The 23,645-nt window shown below is 40.8% G+C and overlaps 1 protein-coding gene across 1 annotated transcript; it reads left to right on the top strand.

The window, feature by feature from the left end:
- Positions 1 to 1,705: 1,705 nt before the first annotated feature.
- Positions 1,706 to 23,340, top strand: map3k3 (mitogen-activated protein kinase kinase kinase 3). Its single transcript, XM_006803018.3, has 17 exons — positions 1,706 to 3,100; positions 8,215 to 8,304; positions 8,776 to 8,897; positions 12,093 to 12,133; positions 12,572 to 12,671; positions 13,114 to 13,227; positions 13,441 to 13,561; positions 14,185 to 14,318; positions 14,695 to 14,768; positions 14,975 to 15,042; positions 15,443 to 15,538; positions 15,654 to 15,815; positions 16,945 to 17,093; positions 18,311 to 18,442; positions 18,958 to 19,087; positions 19,241 to 19,418; positions 20,646 to 23,340. The coding sequence occupies exons 2-17, from the start codon at positions 8,301 to 8,303 to the stop codon at positions 20,872 to 20,874; spliced, it is 1,854 nt and encodes a 617-aa protein (XP_006803081.2). The 5' UTR covers positions 1,706 to 3,100; positions 8,215 to 8,300; the 3' UTR covers positions 20,875 to 23,340.
- The last annotated feature ends 305 nt before the right edge of the window (positions 23,341 to 23,645 follow it).

Here is a 23,645-nt window from a genome sequence, read left to right on the forward strand (position 1 = left end):
CTTGTCAGGGTATATTTTATATTCTTGCCTTCTTAATGGGGTTGGGATCATCAGTTGTGTTGTGCAGAAGTCAGGTTAATACACAGCTGACAGCTCTATTTGACAACTGTTAGAATTCATATTATGGCAAGAACCAATCAGCTAAGTAAAGAGAAGCGATAGTCCATCATTACTCTAAGAACTGAAGGTCAATCACTCTGGAAAATTGGTAAAACTTCGAATGTGTCCCCAAGTCCAGTGGCAAAAACCATCAAGCACTGCAATGAAACTGATTCATATGAGGACCAGCCCAGGAAAGGAAGACTAAGAGTCATCTCTGCTGCTGAGAATAAATTCATCCGAGTCACCAGCCTCAGAAATCACAAGTTAACAGCACCTCAGATTACAGACCAGATAAATGCCACACAAAGTTCCAGCAGCAGACAGATCTCTCCATCGACTGTTTAGAGGAGACCGTGCGAATCAGGGCTTTGTGGTCACTTAGCTGCTAAGAAACCACTACTAAGGAAAATCAACAAACAAAGAGATTTGTTTGGGCCAAGAAAGACAAGGAATGGACATTAGACCAGTGGAAATCTGTGCTTTGGTCTGATGAGTCTAAATTTGAGATCTTTGGTTCCACCTGCAGTGTCTTTGTGCAACGCAGAAAAGGTGAACGGATGGTCTCTACATGCATGGTCCCCACTGTGAAGCACCGAGGAGGCAATATGATAGTGTGGGGGGACTTTGCTGGTAACACTGTTGGGGATCTATTCAAAATTGAAGACACACTGAACCAGCATGGCTACCACAGCATCCTGCAGCGACATGCCATCCCATCCGGTTTGCATTTAGTTAGTTATTTTTCAACAGGAAAACGACCCCAAACACACCTCCAGGTCGGCAAGGGCTATTTGACCAAGAAGGAGAGTGATGGATTGCTGCCTGGCCCCTACAGTCACTTGGCCTAAACCCAAATTTTATGATTTAAGACGAGATGGACCGCAGAGTGAAGGCAAAAGGGCAAAAAACTGCTCATCACCTCTGGAAACTCCTTCAAGACTGTTGGAAAACCGTTTCAGGTGACTATCTCATGAAGCTCACTGAGAGAATGTTAAAAGTGTCCAAAGCAGTAATCAAAGCAAAGGGTGGCTATTTTCAAGAATCTATAGTATAAACATGTTTTGAGTTATTTCACACTTTTTTGTTTACTACATAATTCCATATGTGCTCATTTGTAGTTCTGATGCCTTCGGGGAGAATCTACAGTAAATAGTCATGAAAATAAAGAAAAACAATTAAATGAAAAGGTGTGTGTGTGTGTGTGTGCATTACACTGCGCAATAAATGTTTCAAATACATGCAACAATAATCCTATGATATAATAAAGTACAACCCGTTGACCTTTTTACATAAGTATTCCACTCCCTCCAGGTCCAGTACTGCTGAAACCAAAATAAAATGAAAATACTTGACTTCAAATACTTCACGTTAGATTATTCTAACGTGTCGTTTAAATTCAATTAGGGAATGCACGTTATTGTTCAATCTTAAAGGAAACATTAGATGACTTAGACGGATGAGGACTGTTAAGTTAAAAGCTGTGAATTTCGGATTTTCCAACTCTTTTTCACGGCAGCAAACGCTTCACGACGTCACTGCTGCTCCGCCCCTCCAATAATATTGTGCGCGCTCCAGAAAGAAGACTTCCACCGAGTAACAGCGCGTCCCCGCGGCTGCACGGCTCTAATTTAGATAGTTTAGGAGTCAGAAATCCCCCCGGGAATAAATCATCGTTATTACTTGCGTTTGGATGCCGGACAGTGAAGCATCTGGGAAACATGGATACAACCTTTTCGAGCCGTTTTCATGACTTCTTGGAAGCATAAAAGCTGGTTCCGGTGGCGATATTTTTTCTGTCAGGAAGTTTGACGTATTCAGCTGAAGATTATTTCTTGCTTTGTTTTGGTTCGGAAAGGTTGTGGACGACCGCTGGTTCCTCTCAACAAACGACATCTTTGTTACTGTCGCTGAAAACAGACCGAGCTCGTCTAATGTACCTTTTTTTTTGTTTATTTGTTTGTTTTTTAAATATCACTTTGCTGTTTATATGAATACTCCAGGATCTACAATTTTAGAGTCTGCAGCCCTGCGAAGTTTAAACATCGATGGACTTTATCCTACTTGGCTTCGCATGACATAACGCATCTGGTTAAAGTATATAATAAACTCAAAGGTAGTACTTTTTTCTGCCAATGTCCCTATAGTCTGTGTTATTTTTAAGTCTGAACCCAGAACGGTGCTATCTCAATTAAATTAATCTGCACATTTTTATAGGCCAGATAGGCCTTCGTGTATTCTTCCCTGATTATGTTTATATCATCAATCACGTTGCAATGCGATGCAGTTATGTTCAATGCAACAATGAGAATAAAAACATCTTCTTCCTAGAATATTGTCGATTCAAACCTGGAACCACGGTCGAGGAAAATCTGCAAACTTAGCAGGAAGAGAGGCCATCAGAATCACGGAAATCGTACGGTCTTTCCTCTGGCGAGCTGCTACCCACAAATGGATTTCATACAGGCCATACGGTTACTGTTACACTTTGGTTTGGCAGCTTTTGTTCGTATTTAACACTGTAATGGGACACGGCTCTGAATACATTTCTAAATTCATCGATTTTTAGTGTGACTTCTAAAGATGTTTTGGAAATTTAAGTTTTCCAAGGATCCGAGGCTACAACGGCGCAAAAGTTTGCCTCTGGGCCACAGCTGGAGCTGTTTGATGTAGGTTTTCCCATCGGAACATTTTCTCTGTGAGGCTTACAGCTGCCTCATGTGACCGTGCTTGTTTTTACAACCTGGAAAGAATCGGTTTTTGTGTGTGATCTAACTTTCCGTTAAAGAAGACAAGCCCCGATACCTGGGGGGGTCAGCCCCGCCGATGGCACCTTTACAGTCACTCACACTCTTTGGTGTGTTGGTCTGACCGAGGACACTAATGGACGTTAACAACAGCTGGACCTACTGCGTCATTCCTGCCGCTAGACTACTGTGACCCGTCGGCTGTACGCGGGAGAACCTCGGTCCTGACCTGACCTGACCTGGAGACACTACAGGTGAGGGTTGTGAGCTACACCTGAGAGTAGTGACAGGTGTAAATTATGCGCTGTGTTCATGCGACAGGGAAAAAATGTATATATTTGAAATATTTTTTATATCTGTCTGCCAAAAACAGAAATGTAAACTTTTCTAATTATTTACGTGGGTCGGGTCTATTATTATTATTATTATTATTATTATTATTGTTATTGTTGTTGTTGTTGTTGTTATTACTATTGAATAGGCTGTGTCCTGGAAATTATTTGTTTTGCTGAATTAGTTGAATAAAGTCTAAGAAATTGACGGTATAAAAAGCTGGAGGGAATTGAAAATGAATATAGATTGTAGTTGTAGTATTTTTCTAAAAGTTTCCATTAAAAAAAGATTTGTCTGTGAGCTCTTGTCTTAATCAGTCAGGGTTGAAAATGGCATCCAGCTTTCCACCTTTTTAATTGAGAAAAAAAATTAAATTCATATTCCATAGTGAATATATAACAGCTGTGCTTCCAAAATTGAATAGCTTATCTTCCTCAAGCATGTGTCATTCCATTTTGTTCCATTTTCTGTATCTATCCTGTTCGGGTTGCGTGGGCACTCCATCTCATCTGGGGGACTGCTGAGACATTTCCAAGTCAGCCAAGACATTATCTCTCCAGTGTGTGCTTTTTCTACCCTGGAGCCTTCTCCCAGTTTGGACATGCTCAAAAAAACATTCCTAGCACGGGACTTGGAGGAATTCTAGTTAGATGCCCAAACCACCTCAACTGGCTTTTATCAATAGTAGAGTAGTGGCTCTAATGTGAGTCCCTCCCAAATCACTGAGCTCCTCATCTTTTCAATAAGGGAGAGGGTCAGGCAGCAACTCGTCCCTGGCTTGGAGTCAGCAATCCACCCTTTTCTGGCTGAGGTTCATGGATTCAAACCTGGATTCAAAAAGGTGCTGGTTCTCATTCCAGCTACTTCACACTTGCCTGCAAACCAACCCATGTGACGCTGGAGATCACTGCCTGATTAGGACGGAAAAACCACATCATCTGCAAAGAGCAGAGACGTGATCCTGAGGTTGCCAAAGCTGAAGCCATGTGGCTATGCCTTAAAAATTCTATCCATAAAAGTTATGAACAGAATCTGCAACAAAGGGCCAGAAGCACCATCCTAAACTTCCAAGTGATGCTGCAGAAGCATGTCAAACGCGACAGCCACAAGTTCAGAGTCTTAAGGAACTCGAGGCAAATTTAATCCACCCCAGGGGCTCGACCACTAAAGAGCTTTTGACTACTTCAGTAAATCAATCACAGTATGGGCCAGTCACCCCTCCTTGTCCCCAGACTTTGCTTCTACTACAGAAGGTGTATCAGTGGGCTTGAGAAGCGACTATATCCTCTATTGAGGTCAGCAGAACTCCATCCCCATTGTAAACAGCATGAGCAGGAAGCTGCTTCCCCTTCCTGAGTCACCTGACAGTTTGCCATAATTGCCAAGTGAGACTGAAAGTCTTGCTTCGTTGCCTCCCCAGACTCTCAGACCCGTGTTTTTCACTATATGTTTGGGGTACGCCAAGTCTGTCCAGCATCTTCTACCACCACCTGTTTTAACTTATAGCCAGGTGGTGATCAATTTACAGCTCTGCTCATCTCTTTACCTGAGTGTCCAACACAAACTGCAACAGGGAGATGGTCTGATAACAAAAACAATTACAAAGTCAATCTGCCTGACCAAATCAATGCCTGTGGATTGCCCCCTTCCTCCCAAACTTAACCCCAACCAGCGATTGACTCCAGGGTGGGACCCCAGTAACCCTATCCCAGGGTATCCATGCACCTTTTTGTTTGTTTGTTTGTTTTTTCTTCATCTTGTGAATCACTCTTAGTTTGGCCCCTCAAACAGGACCAATTTGCTTTGGGAGATCATACCAGGGGCAAATTGCACTCAACAACATAGCTCCTGGGATCAAGTGTGCACACAAACCCCTCCATCATGATAAGGTGGCAATTCATGGAGGGGGAGGTGGCTGTACTATTTTGCAGCATAAACCCTTCTGCAGTTAAAATTAAATAAAACAACTGAACAAAAATCAACTCAACAGCTAAATTAATAACTTGTACCCAAAGCTCCACAGTGCAGTTATTTTTATTGATCTAAATTCCAGAGCAGCACAGGAAAGAGAGTGTGTCAGTGAAGTCTGAGATGGCAATGAAGACCTACACTCAAGTATAGTCATTTGACAATATTCAAAGGTCTAAATTTAAGTGTGACAGAGTTTATCAGAATAACTTAAGTCAACAGGGGAAGTCTTTGGACCAGATTAGTTATGGGCATATAAAAGCATCCATCTGTTTTATGGACGATAAGTCAGGACTTCTGTGCCAGAACTTCCAGATACACAGTAACGTTTGTGTATCTGGAGACGTAAGTTTGTTTCCTTAACAATTACTGTTGAAAACTAACCTTGAATGACTTCATGTTACTATTTAAAGGAAAAGAGAGATTGATAACGAGTGATGCAATTGCTTAGTAACTGCAATATTTTGCATGATGAAGTATTGAGAGGAGACATATTAGAGGATGCTTTGAAAGGCTAAGTTTAAATGCGACTATGAACCTAGAACAGAGCTCACTATAGGCTATTCCCCACGCCATCCTGGTTAGAGTTTAATTTTTGTCATATTTGTATTGAGGAGTAAGCAATGGGCCCATTTGCTGGATGCATCTGACTTTGATTGCCAACTCCTGCTACTAAGACAACTTTGTTTTAAAGCTAACATACAGTAGTATATTAGCTTTAAATCAAAGTTGTCTTTATTCACAACACTTTTGCAAGCTTATCCATGAATGCAACAGAAGGTGCCAGCTTTCTGTCTTTAAATCTTTTTCGGTGGTTTTCATATTAACATGCACAATGAACATTTTGATGTACATTGCACATAAGCTTTGACTTTCAGTGTATTTCCATGTGTGAAAACACTACAGAGGACATTCTAAGACTTCACGTAGCCAACACAAGCACAAGCTCTTTGTTGAGATTGCAATATTTAAATGTGGTGGGTTCCACTAAATGAAAAGCACATGTGCACCTGAAACAGGACAGACATCAGGCCATGGGATTTTGCTACGAAGCCCTCAGTCCTAATGCATCACTGGCTTGAGACAGGGGACTGTGGCTGAGAAAAACAGCCTCAGACTAAACACCTCTTAAAGCAGACAGAGAAGAGAGGGTGGAGGAAAATCCATGTAAATCCTGCTAGTCCTGGAAATGCGATACAAGGAAAATAAAGCAGGCACAGCTGACTGGACTGGTACAGTGCAGCTTTACTCTCCATTGAATTCCCCGAATTCCGCTTGGGAGGTAATTAAAATCAGGAGAAGCAAGAGAGAGATGAGGGTAGCTTGGGGACTTGACAGAGAAGCTTGTTGTTGTGCTGTTGACCATAAGGACCACTTGAGTTGCGGTTTTGTTTCTAAATACTGTGTTGACTGTTCTTTCTCACACATTTTTTTAAGGTAATGCATGAGGTAATTGCTCTATGTTACCTCAAGTGTCTGTGCACTAATGCAGCAGTGAGAAATACACGCTGCATAAATTCAATGTTATTTACTTTGGAATTAGATGCTATAAACAAGTTCAAGGACTGCAGGACAAAACTATTTGGCACCTTCACCGTTGGCAGGGCAACTTGAGAGTAGCATAAGCTTGAAAGCAATGTGGCAACGCTCCGGCGACCACAGACGGACATGCCCTGCATTCCTGTGGGTGATTATTACCCAGAAAGCCACAAAGTCAATGAGTTGCCTCAGGTGCCGATGCTGCTTATTTCATGTACAGTAGAGTTTCTCGTGTTCTTGCTTTCCTTCAAGACAGCCTTTGACTACAGAATACAGACGGACAGCCTCTGCTGTTGGCTCCAGACTCAGACACCGTTCAACTTCTTGTCTGACCTTCTTTAACTGGGGTTTTTTTAGTCACAGCTATATTCTAAATCAAACCAGTCCTTAGTTTTCAAGACTTACTCAGCAGCTAATGATAGAATTTGTGTAGAGGGATTGATTTGCTGCAGTATATTTCAAGAAAAATAAAGCATGTGTCAGGATAAAACATGCTATTTCAATCTTTGGGTTCAAGTTTCTGGTCATAAACGTCTTCCTAAGGATGCTGTGTGGTACACAGTTTCTACATAATATCACCAGATATTACGTTGAGGTATCAGAACTGGGTGAGAAACAAGTCGGTGCATTTCTGGGGGAACAGCTGTTTTAAACTGCAGTTGCTGGCAACTTGTATCTGGTTGACTGAACAATATTTACTCATTATTTGGGGCATTTGTGAAAACGAAGTTTGTGTTAAGACCTCAAAGTCTCAAGAAACTCTAAAGTGCTTTGTATTTGCCTTTGCCGAATTAGTTTAAATTCCATGGTTTATTGGTACAAATATGAGGGAAACCCTCTCCATTGAAGGAAATGCCTCAGTTTATAATGCTGTTGACGCCTTGAGCAGGGCTGATAATATTGCCCTGTTAACATCAACAATGGAGTTATGACACAACCGACTTTGAGTTTTGCAGCTCGTGCAAAGGAGGTTGTTTAAAGCTGGTAGTTACTTAAAACGGCAGAAAACTCCTCACAAAGAACATTTTTCCCATACGAACAAAGCCAGAATAATCACTGCCAGGGCAGCTTGAATTTCAGCCGTTTCCAACTGTCATTCTTTCTCATGGGCAAACTCACAATACACATTCTCACATGCACTGCACACTTTCACATTCGCCTAGCCTTCCAGTCAGAAAAACTCTTTAGGTCTGTGGTCTGCAGGGTTCGGTTACGTGCCTGCAAGGAATGAGAAGAGATTTGTGTTGTAAATGAAAAAGAGCTTCTCTGAAACATATTAAACACTAATGTGTAATTTCATTACTGTAATTTCATATAAGACGGGTACAATATAACAGGTTCTTTGTCATACCAGCGTTCTGGTCTTATTCTGCGATTCCTTTTTTTCCCTATTGTCTCCTCATATACATAACATTTACCAGTAAGGTAGTGCAAGTTTTTAATGATGCCCTTTGTCATATCTGTTCTTACCTCAATTATTGCATGCTTTATTCTCATAACTAATTGATTTCTGTGTTTACCACTAAAGGCTCTGGGAGTTGGTTGGCACAGCAGAGGCAACCCTGCAAGTTTCCGAAGACTGGTTTGTAGACCTCGATCACAAACAACGCCACAATGAGTAAGTCTTAGACTACAGTTTTCTAAACAACATTAAAAACAGACACACACACCAATCACCATCCCCGAGGGCATAGCTGGTGCGACTTGCTTCTCCAGACAGTCAGGTGAAGAGGACTGGTTTTCAGCATTCTGGAGATAGGGGTCTGGTTCAGCCCCAGGGCTGTATGATGTCTGTCCAAGCTATACAAGGGGAATATTTTTCTTTCGTGAGCTTTTCCAGACAAGACAGAACTTGCCCTGAGATCAAATGTGGGAATAAGGATATCAAAAACAAAGTACTTCTTTCAAGCCTCCAATACTCAGTCACAGGATAGTTTCAATAAAGCTGCAATTAAATATGACTGATTGTCTTTTCACACCTGTTAGTGCAGAGCTCATATCTCTTTCACTTTGTGCCATGCTCACACCACTCATTTGTTAATCCACTGTCTAATTGTCTGCTTTTTGCCAACCTTTTTTCCCCCTGTAGATGAGAGGCAGGCTCTCCACTCTATAATGAAGGACCTCGTTGCCCTCCAGATGACGCGGCGGCAGCCTGTGTTGTCTCATGACAGCGGTAAACCCAAAACACCAGCACAGGCCAACAGACAGGTACAGCATCAGTCCATCGCAATTTGGCTATAAAGTAAGAATTAATTATCTAAAATTTCAGAAAATTAATGAAACTGAAGAACTTAAAATCTTACAAATCAAAAACAAAACATGCTGATCCAATATGAATACACAACATCAAGATTTTGTGAGTCTAAAAACACATAAGGTGAGTTTTGCAATGCAGTTCTGAAGACGTAAAGTTGTCATTTATTAGGCAAGACCCTTTAGAAACAGGTCTAAACAAAGGTTAAATCGTATAAATTTGTTTGTCTTCATAAGCTGCTTCCTCAGTTGTTGTGTCTTAAATGAATGCGTTGTTATGTTGTGTTTTGAAGGAATATATTTTCTCTAAGTCGTGTAGTGAGAAATGAGTTTAATAAACATAATGAGCCAGAGTGATATTTGTTCTACAATTCAATTTAAAACCCCGAGTCCAGAGATCAGGGGGGACAAATGTGTCAAGCAAAGAATTTTTATTAGAGAAAACTTCTTTAATAGAGCTCAGTGTAAGTGTCCAGGACTATTTGGCAAAATTTTTTGATGCTTTTAGTATTTCTCCTGACGCACATGGTACATAGTTTTAGCAAAATTACATGAATTTCCAAAGTCACCACCAATTTGTCAAATAATTTTTTAGCTTTTCTAAAAAAGAAGAAAAAGTGGCACTTGGCCCACCTAAAATTTAATCTTGGTGTTTGCCCAAAGCAACGTTCTGGGAAATAAAACTTGTTCCCATTCCTGCAAAAGTTGCATTTAAGATTGATATACATACTTGACTTTTATCTGTACAGTGTGTATATATAAAGCTTATGTGAGCACCTGACAAGTTTACAAAAGAAATTGGACACTAGGGAGCAAGGACCCTAGTTTTGTCCAAAGGTAGAATGGAAAAGTTCACAAGTAGTAGAAACAAATTCTTCCTCATTTCACAGTTTTACGTGGGCTGTTTGAAGAATCTTTGCCCAGGATATAATAATGCAAATTGTGGGGGATAGGTGTAGTAGTGATATTACTATCCCCCACAATTTAAAAGAGAAAAATACATCCAAGCTAAATTTGACCCAGGTTGTTGCTGTTCATGGGTTAATGGTCAGCATCCTGAATCCTAAGCTGTAGTTATGTCCTCAATTTCCAGTATTACACTTTGTTTTTTTGCCCAAATGAAAGCAATGGGAAATAACTTAGTTGGTAAGATTTAGAGCTGGTGGTAGGTGTAGTTTGTTACCTTTGGACAGGACCATGTTAGCTGATCTCTCCATTTTTCAGTTTAAGCCAAGCCAGCTGGATCCTGGCTGTAGCTTCGTGTTTTCTGATGGTCAGTCAGAAAGCAATCTCCTCATGTAACTCTAAAAGAAGGTGAATAAGTTTGTTTCCTGTAGAATTATAACAAGAAATTCTCTCTCTGCTTGGCTATCCGTGTAATCTCGGTAACTTTATTTGCAGTTGTTACAAGTGCAAGTTCTCTAAGAAATTAAAGAGGTACACATTGGCTTGGCTTTGTGTGAGACCCACAGGTGAAGTCTAATTGGTATGATCACCACTACTCCTCGGTGCAGCCTGAACTCTCTTAGGCAAGCTTTCTTGTAATTTACTTAATTAATCTTCAGCAATAATTTTACAGACGTCTTGAGGGACATTCTTAGGATGTTGGCTGCCTTTTGTTGCCTTCTGTCTGATTCCACGCCACTTCAGTAATAATAAGATCATTTGAGGAGGCCAATCCATGACTGCTGGAGTTTCATTGTGTTTTTTCTATACCGATATGCTCTGGAAGTGTGTTTGGGGATATTATCACACACTTTCTAGATGGTATTGCATGGTGGATCAAAACCAACAGTATGTTTTTTTCATGCATAATTCCATCAGTTTTGACAAGATTTCCAACACCACTGGCTGCAGCCCCAAACCAGACAGAGCCTTAATTGTGGTTTACAGATGGCTGTAGACGCTCATTCTTGGCCCTTTTTTCTGACGTCATTTGACGCACGTACTGACAATTTGAACCAAAAATTTGGAATCTGTATTGATCACCTGTTGCCACTGATTTTCACTCCAGTTCTCGTGGAGTCTGGCACACCTCAGGCGTTTCTCCCTGTTTCCCTTCCTTAAGAATGGCTTCTTGACAGCTATTCACTAAGACCATTTCTGATCAGGGTTCAGTGAACAGTAGATGGATCAATTGGAGGACAAAATGCAAAGGCCTGTGTCAGGTCTAAATTGGATTTTTTTTCTTATTTCTTAAAGACATGACTCATCTGAATCTTTGCCACCTTATTTTTGTTCTGCTTGTCTAGTTTCCCTAAAATTTTAAGGACACACTGTGTAGTGGCGGCACTCCGTCTCTATTTCACTCTTCTGTACCACCTTTAGGAGTCAGTCCAGCAACATGCATTTGAAACGCGAGCAAGTCTAGGTAATTTTCTTGCAAAAACGATGTTTATTGAAGCTTTTAGTTTACATGGCAAGACTCGGTCAAAAAACTGTGTTGCTTCCAGCTTATCCGACTCCCCAACTACGTAATTACAGTGTGCCGGAAGCCCAAAATACTAAAAAGCGCATTAGAATGTCGCACTTCTATATTCTATACCTTTAACAAAACAGTATTTTGAAATTAACTGGAAATTATATTCTTAACATCAAACATGTATATTTCTCCTCTAATCATTTTACCAGTACCAATAAAATTAACCTTTAATTGGCTCTTACACACTGCATAAGATATGCCAAGTGTGCAGCCAATAGCTCTTTGCGAATCACCTTACTGGTGTAAGAATACTGTTTAGGGCTTAAACTTTGTTCTCATTGGCATTTTACATAGATTCAGTAAAGAAAGAAGAAATAATTATGTGCTTTTCCACCGGGCCGCTAGTAACAAAGAATCAGAAGACGCAATTTAAAATTGGTTCCTTCCTAAGTTGTTAGTTATGTGTAGATACAACTTTGAGTAAAACAACATTTCTCTGAAAATGTTCAGGTACAACGACAACTGGTCTAAATAATGAGTGAAAAAGCAGTCAATCTCCAAAAGAAAATCTTTTAAAGACTTTCATTAAGATTAGAAAACCACTGTTCACTTTTTTAAAAAATTACAAGAAAATCTGGCTCCTGGAAAGCAAAATATTTAGTTACTTGAGACTTTTGTACATTACTGTATTAGCATCCTTTGACCTTGCTATTTCTGCTTTCTTTCAGGACGATGTCAGGATAAAGTTTGAGTTCTCAGGAGAGAGGAGGTGAGTTTGGCGTGGTTTGCATTAACATGCATGTTGTGAATGTGTGGGTATCGTGCTTTCCAGTAGTATACATTCATATGAAGTGAGAGTGACTAATAACTCATGGAGGAGACATAAACACATTCACTTAGGCATGCAGCTGTTGTCACATGTTCCAGTTCATGAAAGAGCACTTCTCACAGTCTGACACACACTTAATTCAGACTGGTATGTGAGCTGGAGAAGAGAAGGGAAAAGGACTGTGGTTAGCCAGCGACTGCCAACATAAACCACAAATATGCAAGGTGTACATAGAAAAATCTGCACACACTCAAAACATCAGCTTGTGTATTTTGGTTGCATGTGTGCACGTAATTTAATGCAGTTTCTTTACCAACTGGTGTAAATCTTTCATAATTCCTTTGTCTGGATGATTCATTGCTGCTTTTCTTTTTGCAGGATCCTGGTCTTTGGACGACCTGTGCAGTTTGAGGAAATTCAGCAGAAAGTCAAGACGGTCTTTGGCCAGCAGCTAGACCTGCATTATATGAACAATGAGGTAAAGTGTTATACTGTGCCCCCCCCCGCCCCCTTCACCCAACCACCCACCCACGCTGCTCCTTCCTCAAGAATTTGACGGATCGTTGAGTCGAGACATGTTCAGAGTCGAGTAAAAGATGCAGGAAGACACCGCGACATCATCCAAATTGTACTTTAAATCTTAAGATGTTATGTTCTTAAATAGTAGTTGTAAATCCTCTTTTGAGGAAGGGCAAGTAATTTGGTAAATGGAAACATGAGTAATGGATCATCCGTTATCAGCTTTCCAATTCTCATTCGCTCAATTGTGCCTTCCTGCATGTCTGTTTTCTGTGTTGATTTAATGTTCGTGCATTTTACGTTTGAGCAGCAGCCTGCGTATGCTTGTAAATGTTGGCAAGGATTTGTTTCCATGTCATTTTGAATGTGTGTGTTCTTTTTGTTGTCTGGTTTCTTGGCAGTTGTCCATTCCTCTGCGAGGACAGGATGACCTTGACAAGGCAATCGACTTACTAGACCGGAGCTCCAACATGAAGAGCATCAGGATACTGCTTCTCACTCAGGAGCACAGCAATGTAAGACTCAAGACACACACACACACACACACAGGGGCGTGCATTTACAGCATACAGTTGCATCACTACCATTTCTTCACCACAGCGCCATGTTGTGAAATACCCAAGTTCCTGATTTACCGACACTAAGTGGTTTGATGACATGAGGAAATTGTTAAATGTGTTAAAGCATTGTTCACATCTTCTGTTCTCCTATCTTTTCCCAAACTACAGGCATCCTCTCCTTCCCACCACGTGCCATGTAAGCAGGTGAGGATCAAATCCTCCCAGTCCACTGGAGATGTGAGCACAGTGTACCAAAGCTCCGAGCCCAGGGGACGTCACCTATCAACTGGTAAATACTGTGATTTCAGGTCTATTTAAAGTTCTTCACAATTTTACTCATTTGAGAAAAAAAGAGATCCGATTGACTTGAACTGGATTATATCTCCTAACAGTTACTGAATTATCAGTTATGGATATTTTTCTTGTGCCTTGATTTCCCTGCCCTGTCTTATTTTACTCTCTTGTACTGGTGTTTCTTTTGCTTCCCCTTGTTGCAATGAGTCCTCTTCCTTTTCCTGTTCACCATCACTAGACGATGCCTGCTGGACAGCAGCCAATCAGATTACAGAATGCTATTAGTGTGGCGGACCAGTGGTCTGTTTTAGGATTTTTTTTTTCCCCCTCTAGAGGAGGAGGGGTCAAAGTAGCTCCTAGAAGGCTTGAGAGCTTTGCATCATAACAAGTTCAAATGCTGAAACTAGTTCTCATTGTTGCCTTATCTTTGTTGGTCAGCAAGAAGAAAACCCCCAAAATTACAACATGGACTGTAGTCTCAACAGCAACATGTCCGACTTTCATGTGTACTGCAGGAAAATAAAAATTAGTTTCAGTAGAGAGGAACAGAGCCTAACAATTTTTAAAATCAGGCAAACATGTAACTAGCTAATACACATCATTTCTGACTGATTCCAGGTTCTCAGAACACAGGGCGTAGTTCCCCACCTCCTGGCTACGTCCCTGAACGCCAGCAGAGGATCGCCCGCCAAGGTTCATACACCAGCATAAACAGTGAGGGAGAGTTCATCCCAGAAACCAGCGATCAATGCGTGAGCCATCTCTTTATTCATAATGGGGGGAAAGAAAACTTATAATAGAAATCATATGGATCTTGTGTCTTTGTGATTACGACTTTTAAGATTTGTTTACATATGAGATTCAATTAAGATCTTTTCCGACTTTGGTTTTTAATGGGCTGTGAGGCTGACATGATGAGATTTTGTAAACATCTTCCTAAGAAGTTCAAATTAAGTTTGGGAGTAAAAAGCTGAACTAAGTGCTCGGCAAATTCCCCACATTTGCTCATCTCCATTTTCCAGAGCAGCTGTTCTACAGAAAATGTTTTCAAAAACATAGTCCTGTGTGTACACAAACCACATGTGCAAAAAAATGGACACTCTGAATTTTCCATTGTGCCCTGTGCAGGTGCTGGATCCCTGGAGCAGTGCAGAGAACTCAATTTCTGGAAGCTGCCAGTCTCTGGACAGCAACTCAGACAGGTGACAAACAAGCTCTGCCTGCTAAATACAAAACTAACATTGATGCCTCCTGCCAGGAGCTTACCACTCATGCCTTATTTTATCATTTCTCCATTACATTTCAACTACTGGCATTTGTAAAATAAAATAAATGCAACGTTTTGCTGATGAAACGCTTATGAAACGAACATACCTCAGTCTTCATCCTTCCCGCTCCTCTTTCACAGCCCCTCACTGAGGAAGTCTCGCATGCACAGAGCCAAGAGTTACCCTGATAATCGTCAAGAGTGCTCAGGTAACAGCCAAGCCAAGTATTTCCATTACCTCTATAGAAAGATGATTACAGCACTCATGTAATAAGACATACAATGTGTGCATTCAGTCTTACCTTAGTAAGTTTTTAGCAAACTGCCCTGCGCTTTGATAAGCTGAGTGCATAACATTAATTACTGATCTGTTATCTATCTATTATACGCAATATAATCATTTAATAATAATTTATCTGTTATCTACTTTTGTTAATCAGTGATTTCTTGTTAGTGATAATGTAAACTGGCTGCAAGCTTTCTAAGTACAAGCTACGAAATAGAGTATCAAAGAAGCTAAATTTAATGGTACGTGACACCGTGCAGCTAACTAAACTGTTCAACTGCAGCTTCCTGCTGAGCTATGACACTCCGGGTGTTTGTTTTCAGATCGGGAGAATCATGTGTATGACAGGGTTGCAGGGAAGGGAGGCACCTTTCCTCGAAGGTACCTTGTGTCCCTCCCTTATAAGGACAACAGTGAAGGTGAGATTAATGATATCTACTATATACTGCCTCCATCTGTAGTATAGCCTTCCTTAGTCTCACCATTCACAATGTTATATTAGAATCAGCCGCACTCTTTCCTGTTCTCCTCAAGGTCGCCGAACGTTTCCACGGATTCGTCGCCCTCAGGGGAACCTTTTCACTCTAGTGCCCTCAAGACGGTCACTTAACGGCAGTGAGGAGAGTCTGGGCAGCTGGCAGCAGGTCGACGCACAAGGCAGGCTACGCCCCCAGGATCGTTCTGTTCCCCACAAGTGTGAGTAAAACACAACTTTTTAATAAAAAGGTTCATACGCAGTGCTTGTGACAGAGGTGAATAAATGAGTCAACAGCGCTAATTATATTTTTCAGCTGAAGCTTATCTCAATCATGTTAGTTCCTGTTATACTGCATCATAAAGGAAAAAACATTTGATTTCATACTCTTTATAAAAATCACCCACGGGAGCAAAATTAGAGTGTCGGTAAATGAAACATGTGACTAAATTTGACAGGAAGTTCGGTTTGTTTTGTTTTTTTCAAATTGTCAAATGACAATTTTAACTCCGGGTACTTGGAGCCAAGTCTGCCTTAACCTCCTAGGACCTGGCGTCCACATATGTGGACATCACATTTTGGGTTATTTAGACTAAAATACTCAATTTTGCTCTACATGGGCCTGATATCCACTTACGATGACATTATACTGCTACTGTTCTATGAAAATTTTAAACGAATATCCTCATATGTGGCTCTTATTTTTCTTAAAAACAAAAATATGGTTAAAAAAAATTTGCTAATTCTTTGTTTTTACATTCATCGGGCCCCAATATGCCCAAATATCAAAGAGAAATTAAAAATGCATGTCGTGGAAGAGTTCGGGTCTTAGGCGGTTAAAGACTGGATTTAAAATTGTAACTGGAAATGACCATTTAAGGAAGTTGTGTAACAGAATGAGTAACATTTTGTTTAATATTCAGTTATATTTCTGAAAATGTAAGCTGGTGGTTAGCACTGTTGCCTCACAGCAAGAAGGTCCTGAGATCAATTCCACCATTAGGCCGGCGTCTTTCTGTCTGTTTAGTTTGCATGTTCTTCCCGTGTTTGTGTGGGTTCTCTCAGAGTACTCCGGCTTCCTCCCACAGTCCAAAGACATGCAGTTAGTGGGGATAGGTTAATTGGAAAATCTAAATTGCCCATAGGTGTGAATGTGAGTATGAGGTGTGTATATGTGTTAACCCTGCGACAGATTGGCGACCTGTCTAGGGTGTACGGTGCCTCTCGCCCTAAGACAGCTGGGAAAGGCTCCAGCCCCGTGCGACCCTGAAAAGGATAAGTGGAAGAGAATGAATGGATACATAAAACAACAACCAACAAATGTTTTGTTTTTTGTCTGTTTGTTTTCAGCGCCCAGTGCTCCGGTGACGTGGCGCCGGGGGAAGCTTCTGGGCCAGGGCGCGTTTGGTCAGGTTTACCTGTGTTATGATGTAGATACTGGGAGAGAGCTCGCTGCCAAGCAAGTCCAGTTTGATCCTGACAGTCCTGAGACCAGTAAGGTGAGGAGCTAGGAGATATTCATTGACACGGATGGTTTAACTTTATGCATACCTTCACAAACGGAATTTTTTTTCACGTGTGTGGGCGTTCTCACTATTTCTCTCCCTGGTACTCTTGTTTCCACGGTGACTTTCTTGTTATGCTCACATGTTGTATATTTGCAAACTTTTGCTTTTGCTTGTACATTAAAATTGTGCTGCGTTTGTCAGAAGGTTACATCACATCCTCTTTTTACTGTATATCTCATGAATGATGAAATCGTTTTTTTCTTCTTGCTTTTTTTTTAATGTCACACTCAAGGTTGCACATTACTGACAAGTCATGAGTCGTGACCAATGTCCAGCTGAAAATGTGCCAAGTGTGACTTCATACGATAATCTGTTCAGGTCATTATGCTGGAATGTCGATTGTTAGCAGGAATAGCTGAGCATGGGATTAATAAATCAACCAACATCCACAGTTTAGCTACGGCTCTGGATTCAAGCTTCCAATTTTATTTTATCCCCCGAGACAAAAATAAAAGCCTGCTGGAAGGAAAATCAACAAACTAAAAGTGGAATGCATCGTAGAAGTTGTCCTTCCACCATCAACCCCCCCCTCTTCCCCATTTTAATTTCTTTTCCTGTCTGCCACAGAGAAAACACGCACTGTCACTTCCTGTATCTGAGAGCAGCCAGATATTGCAGTGGTGACGGAGGGGCGATGGGTCAGCATTGCATTGACCTCTTGTTACCCCTTCACACCCCCACTCCCACCCCCTGCTTGTAGCAAATGTGATTCAGTATTTGTTTCTGTTAAAGCAGCTTCAGTGCTGGGACCTGGGGATTAGTTTGTGTCCCTCTGAGTTCCTACTCTTCCTTTCTCTGTCTCTCTCTCTCCGCTGTGGCCTAATTCTCTGAAGTAAACACAGGAACTACTTTTAGGGAACCGTGCTGTTGGCTTTTATTGACTCTCTGCATTAGTTTCCACTTTTGGCTTGACTTCACATGCAGTAAAGAAAAAATATCATTTGTTTATGGCTGCATTTGTTTATGATGACTGTGTAATGGTAACTGATATAACAGGGCCTGGGGCGGGAATTAGCTGTTGCTAAAATCCACATTTTGCAATTTGCAAATCCATAAAAATGCAAAGATGTTGAAAAATTATAGATTTTCTGTTATTTGTTGCCTTTTCTTCAGTTTTTAATTTTCCCTGTGTTCACTGTTCTGTGCAGGAGGTCAGCGCTTTAGAGTGCGAAATCCAGCTGCTGAAAAACCTACATCACGAGCGCATTGTTCAGTACTACGGTTGTTTGAGGGATCACAACGAGAAAACTCTCACGATTTTCATGGAGTACATGCCGGGGGTGAGTCTCAGCAGCTCTCATTTTACAGATTCAGGCAGAGCAGTGATTGTTTTCATGATAATCATTTGCTCAATCGCAGGCTGTGTGTTCATTTCCATTGCATGTAGGACTGAAAACAGTCGCACGAGGGCAACAAAGACACAAATGTCCACGAGTTAATGTTTTGCATTGCTGTGTTGATGCTGTGTTGACAATATAAACATATTTATTTATTCAGTAAAGCGATTTGACCACTGTACTTTTATTATAATTGTCAAACCACTAAAGTTACTCCATTTATCTCACAGTAACTGGGCAGTTTTTTAACTATTCCAGAAACTAGTGACAGAAAGTGATTTTTAAAAAATCACACATTGAAACACGTTTGTTTTCTTTTCATTCTTCTGTCATTTTCAGCTTTTTAACTTTATTTCTTAGCTCATTGTCTTTACTCTTTATTGCATTCACTATCTCTGACTTGTTAAGCTGTTGTTTTAAGGCATTACCATGTAAAACCTGTGATTTCTTCCTGTCAGGGTTCTGTCAAAGATCAGCTGAAGGCCTATGGGGCCCTGACAGAAAATGTCACCCGCAAGTACACAAGGCAGATACTGGAAGGCATGTCCTATCTGCACAGCAACATGATTGTACACAGGGACATCAAAGGTATTCCTGTTTAACTGCAGATACTGAAACATCATGCTCTGCAGAAAGAAAACGTTTAGTGTTTTATAATGAGATGCTTGGTTCTTACTGCGTTGCGGATGAGGATTATTGACATGTAATATTTGCATGTTTCATATCAACTGTGGCTTTCAGGTGCCAACATCCTGCGGGATTCAGCGGGAAACGTGAAGCTTGGAGATTTTGGTGCCAGCAAAAGGCTCCAGACCATCTGCATGTCTGGCACCGGCATACGCTCTGTAACCGGCACCCCCTACTGGATGAGTCCGGAGGTGATCAGCGGAGAGGGCTACGGAAGGAAAGCTGATGTCTGGTAAGACCAAAAGATCCACTTCGGTTTAGTTTTGTCCAAGTCGATCAAGGCGGTGTGTTAAACTGAAGTTGACCTCTGCACCGTTTCAAAAGGCTTGCTGACATACAGTTTATTTGCTAGAAAGAGAGAGAGGCTTAGTAGAAACTATGGAACTGATACAAATGCATGAGGGTGGTACAGTTTTTGGTGTTGACATGGATGCGTTAGTTTTAATGACTAAAACTACAAGAACTATATTCTTAATCTGTGTATTTACTCAATGACTGCACCTTGAGTACATCTTTTTATGCCTCCTTGCTTTATTCTTTTGGTACGCTGCTTCTTTACAGCAACATCCATACATGAAGCATTCTCCACTTCAGTTTTTTGTGTCTCTCAGTTAACAAATCAACTTACACTCTGTAAACATAGAGTAAAAAAAACAAGGTTTAATGTTGTCAGGTCACAGAAATCTTATTTTACATACAGATGTATCTTTACCCAAATCCTTCAGTAGACTGGCAACCTGTCCAGGATGTACCCCCTCTGTCCCAGTGACAGCTAATATATGCTCCTGCAGTAGCTGCAGTAGTGACTGAGATCACCAGCAGTCTTTATTCACTAACAATCGGGTGTTTGTTGCTGCACATTATGATTCCTGCGATTGGTGATGGAAACTTGTGTGAGAGTGAAACGAACACATGAAGCACCTTGATGGAAGTAACAAACTACTAAGTTTATTGGTCAGAAACACTTGAAGATGAAATTAGGATCACACGATGAGGGGTTGGGGAGGCTGAGACGTGTGAAAATAGCAGGCTATTACTCGGTAAGCAGGAGTAACAATGTTCTCTCAAAGGAAAACACTAAATTGGGTGAGGAGCCTGCTGTATGAAACCCACTTTCTACTACACTCCCACACACAGCAGACCACATTCCCTCATGCAGTCTAATTGGGTGGTGACCCACCAGGCGAGTGATGTGATTGGCTGAAGGCCAGTCAAACAGGTCATTACAGAAGTTGGTATGTTCCAGGTTTTCAGTTTGTGCTGGAAGGAGAGTAATGCTCCCAGATAGGTGGCAGAGGCCATCTGCAGACAGTGTGTGTCGAAGTTTCCACTAAACACATTCCTGTAAGGCTTCAGGAGTGAGTCGCACAGACAAAATATGTGGTATTTGTTTCAACTTGTTTTGAGACTCCACTGTAAGCCATATTAAAGTTACATTTATTGTGTATGTCTTTTGTAGGAGTCTTGGTTGCACAGTGGTCGAAATGCTGACAGAAAAGCCACCGTGGGCTGAATATGAGGCCATGGCAGCGATATTCAAGATCGCCACCCAGCCCACCAACCCGCTTCTGCCCTCGCACACTTCCGACCAGGCACGGGACTTCATCCGCAGCATTTTTGTGGAAGCCAAACACAGGCCCAGTGCTGAGGAGCTGCTCAGACACCCTTTCTCCCAGATACTGTGTTGAGACCTGCGTGGTTTCTGAACTGAACCACAGAGTAGCCTCAGCAGCATGTGCAGCTTCCTTAAGATCCCAGAAATCCAGACATAGAGATGATTGAGATGTCAGTGTTAAGGGCACTGAGCTTCTTCCAGGACTCAGATACTTCAAAGAAGATTTCTCACAAGCACATCCAAAGAACACAAACAACGCTGACCATGGCAGTCAATGCGAAGCCTTAAAAATGCCAGTATGTGCTCTTACAAGAGTCTCCACAAGGGGGGGAACAAAACACAGATTAAGTAGCTTGATAGATTCAAGCTCACACAGTCACACACACCAAATGATGCACTCCAAAGGCAGAATGATGTAGTTAAGGCTCAAGCACCAGTTGCATCAGCTCCCATGTTTACATTCACTTGTGCAGTTATGAGAAATACCAGATATCCTTAAGTATTTAAATCTAAACATGCAGCTTCAGCTCATTTTAAAGCTACAGTGAGCCGAAAGTGTAAGCTGAACCACAGTGCCGCTAAATGGACAAGATTGCTGTTCTGTTTTCCCCGTCTTGTCCATCTCCACCTTTCTGAGACAAAGAAATCTCTGTTTTTTAAGCTATTTGTGATGCACTTTTTCAGTTTTTGCCCCTTTAAAATTAAGATGTTTTTAGGATTGTTTAGTTATCTTGGTAAAAGGGAAGATAGGAAATTTGGATAACATCATGATAGGACACAAATACACAAAGCCTGATGATATTATCTTGAATAGACGATGATCCTCCACAACTATGAGGGTCATTTGTTTTTCTGTTTGTTGCATTTGAATGGATCTAACATCAGTTTATCTGGAAAATAATCATCCTGCAGTCTTCGAACAGAATATATAAGAAACATCTTAATCCAGCATTATGTATGACATTTTAAAACAGGAAGTAGAAATCAAGACTTTGTAACTGCCAAAGAGTTGTCGTGTGCGGCTAAAGTAAGAAATGCACATTACTCCCAACTTGACCAATTAGTTTAAATTAGTTTGTTTTTTCAGTTAAGTTTCATTTTGAGAAACTACATTTTTGAAGCAAACTTTTCAACGATTGCCAGGTGTTTTGTTTTTTTGACATGCTTCGCTCTTTCACTTGAAACTAGTTTTTATGTGTGAGAGGTGCAAACAGGAGCAATGCAGGTGCTTAGCCTGATCTAAGAGAGATTTTTCTAACAGTTTTCAGGTAGAAGAACAATATCTACTCTTTCAGGCCATCTTAATGCATTCAGGTAAATTCAGAAAATCAGTGCATTTCAATACAGTCTGAGGACTGAGCTGAATAATGTAATAAACAGTTTAAGGGATGTTAAGGGTGGAACTTCACCTCGTAGTATCTAATTTTTCTGTCAGACATCCTCCTGCTGTAGCTCAGAGCAGGAGTAGATAAACTAATCTTGTATGTATAAAAGTAAATCAGATGACGCTTTTTATTGTTTGAAAAGTCAAACTAAAGGCCTTAATGTGATGGGCCTTCTTTGTGTTCACGTGTGTCTGGCCCAGACCTCCCTGACTGAGAAGCTTTAGCGTAAAGATCAATTTAAATCAGATGCACTTTTCTATAAAAGGAATGTTTGTGATGTTTTGGTTTGTTTAACTTCAAATGTGAATATTCTTTCACTTGTATTTATATCCCCATGTCCACTCCAGTTAAATGTTTATAGGTATATATGTTTAAATATATTTTTTATATTCAGACTCTGTCAAAGCTAATGATACTTTGAGGACTTAGTTTTGTTAAAAGTGACTCGTTGAAAGCAACTGGTTTTGCAGACATTTCAGAAATGGGGTTTATAAATGAAAAATGGATGGAAAACGAACTCAGGCTGCCTGGTTTTTGTTCCAGTGCAGAAAAATGTTTCCACACATCCTTAGCTATACATTTTGAAGGCAGTATTACCTGACAGGTTATGGAAAATTTGCATGATTGGCCATACTGTTTTGACTCATCTAGGAGACTCATGAATGAAACCTTTAGGGGTTTAACCTACAAAAGAAATTTCTAGGAATATTTTTCTGTGAACTCAGTGTTATTAAAGCATAATTAAGTGGTGTGTGAGCCAAAGACAAACAGGATCAGAGCCAGCGCTGAATGTCAGAGTTCGCTGTTCAACCCAGACGACGACTTTGTTTATCCCAGGGTTCAGACGAGTCCAGTATTAAATGATTTTTCTGGGCAATAAGCTTGCTACTGCCTTAACTGTAATAGAAAACTATTTCTATGGGGCTGCTACATGCTAAAGGCAGCTAAAATGTGTTTTAAGTGATGCAGTTTTAAAGAAATTAAGGACCCTAGGATGATCAAATGAATACAGACTAGCTGGTAGAAATCAATATATGTAAATGTATTATATGTATCATGACAAGACTTGCAGTGCAAAGTCTAATGTATCAAATTTATTTTACAGCAAGAAAAGAATAGTATGTTATATATAAATATATACTGTATATATGTCCTTCCCTGTCTCAAAAACAAATAAATAGTTTTTAAATATGTTGTCTAATTGTTATCAGTGTATTTATATGTGTGGGAGGACGAGCCTGTCCAAGCCCAGTGAGTCCTGTAAATGAAGGGACACAGGAGACTGAGCTCATTGTTGGCAATGAGAAGCTACTTGATTGATGCGCTCGTTTTTCTTCTGTCTCCCTCACTCCCTCTCTTTTGGCTCTTTCACTCCTCTCATGAGGGAAAACAGGAGGCAGACACAGGAAGAAGAGATTTCTACAGGCCGTGTCCGCCTGTGAGATGGATAAACAGACTG

The sequence above is a fragment of the Neolamprologus brichardi genome, chromosome 4, assembly GCF_056152115.1.
Source record: "Neolamprologus brichardi isolate AB-2024 chromosome 4, ASM5615211v1, whole genome shotgun sequence".
Classification (NCBI taxonomy): domain Eukaryota; kingdom Metazoa; phylum Chordata; class Actinopteri; order Cichliformes; family Cichlidae; genus Neolamprologus; species Neolamprologus brichardi.

Bases quoted from the DNA above. Each gene is read 5' to 3' on its own strand.
- map3k3 (XM_006803018.3), top strand. The intron at 12,134-12,571 runs GTGAGTTTGGCG...TTCTTTTTGCAG, and splicing joins GAGTTCTCAGGAGAGAGGAG to GATCCTGGTCTTTGGACGAC. The intron at 19,419-20,645 runs GTAAGACCAAAA...TGTCTTTTGTAG, and splicing joins GGAAGGAAAGCTGATGTCTG to GAGTCTTGGTTGCACAGTGG.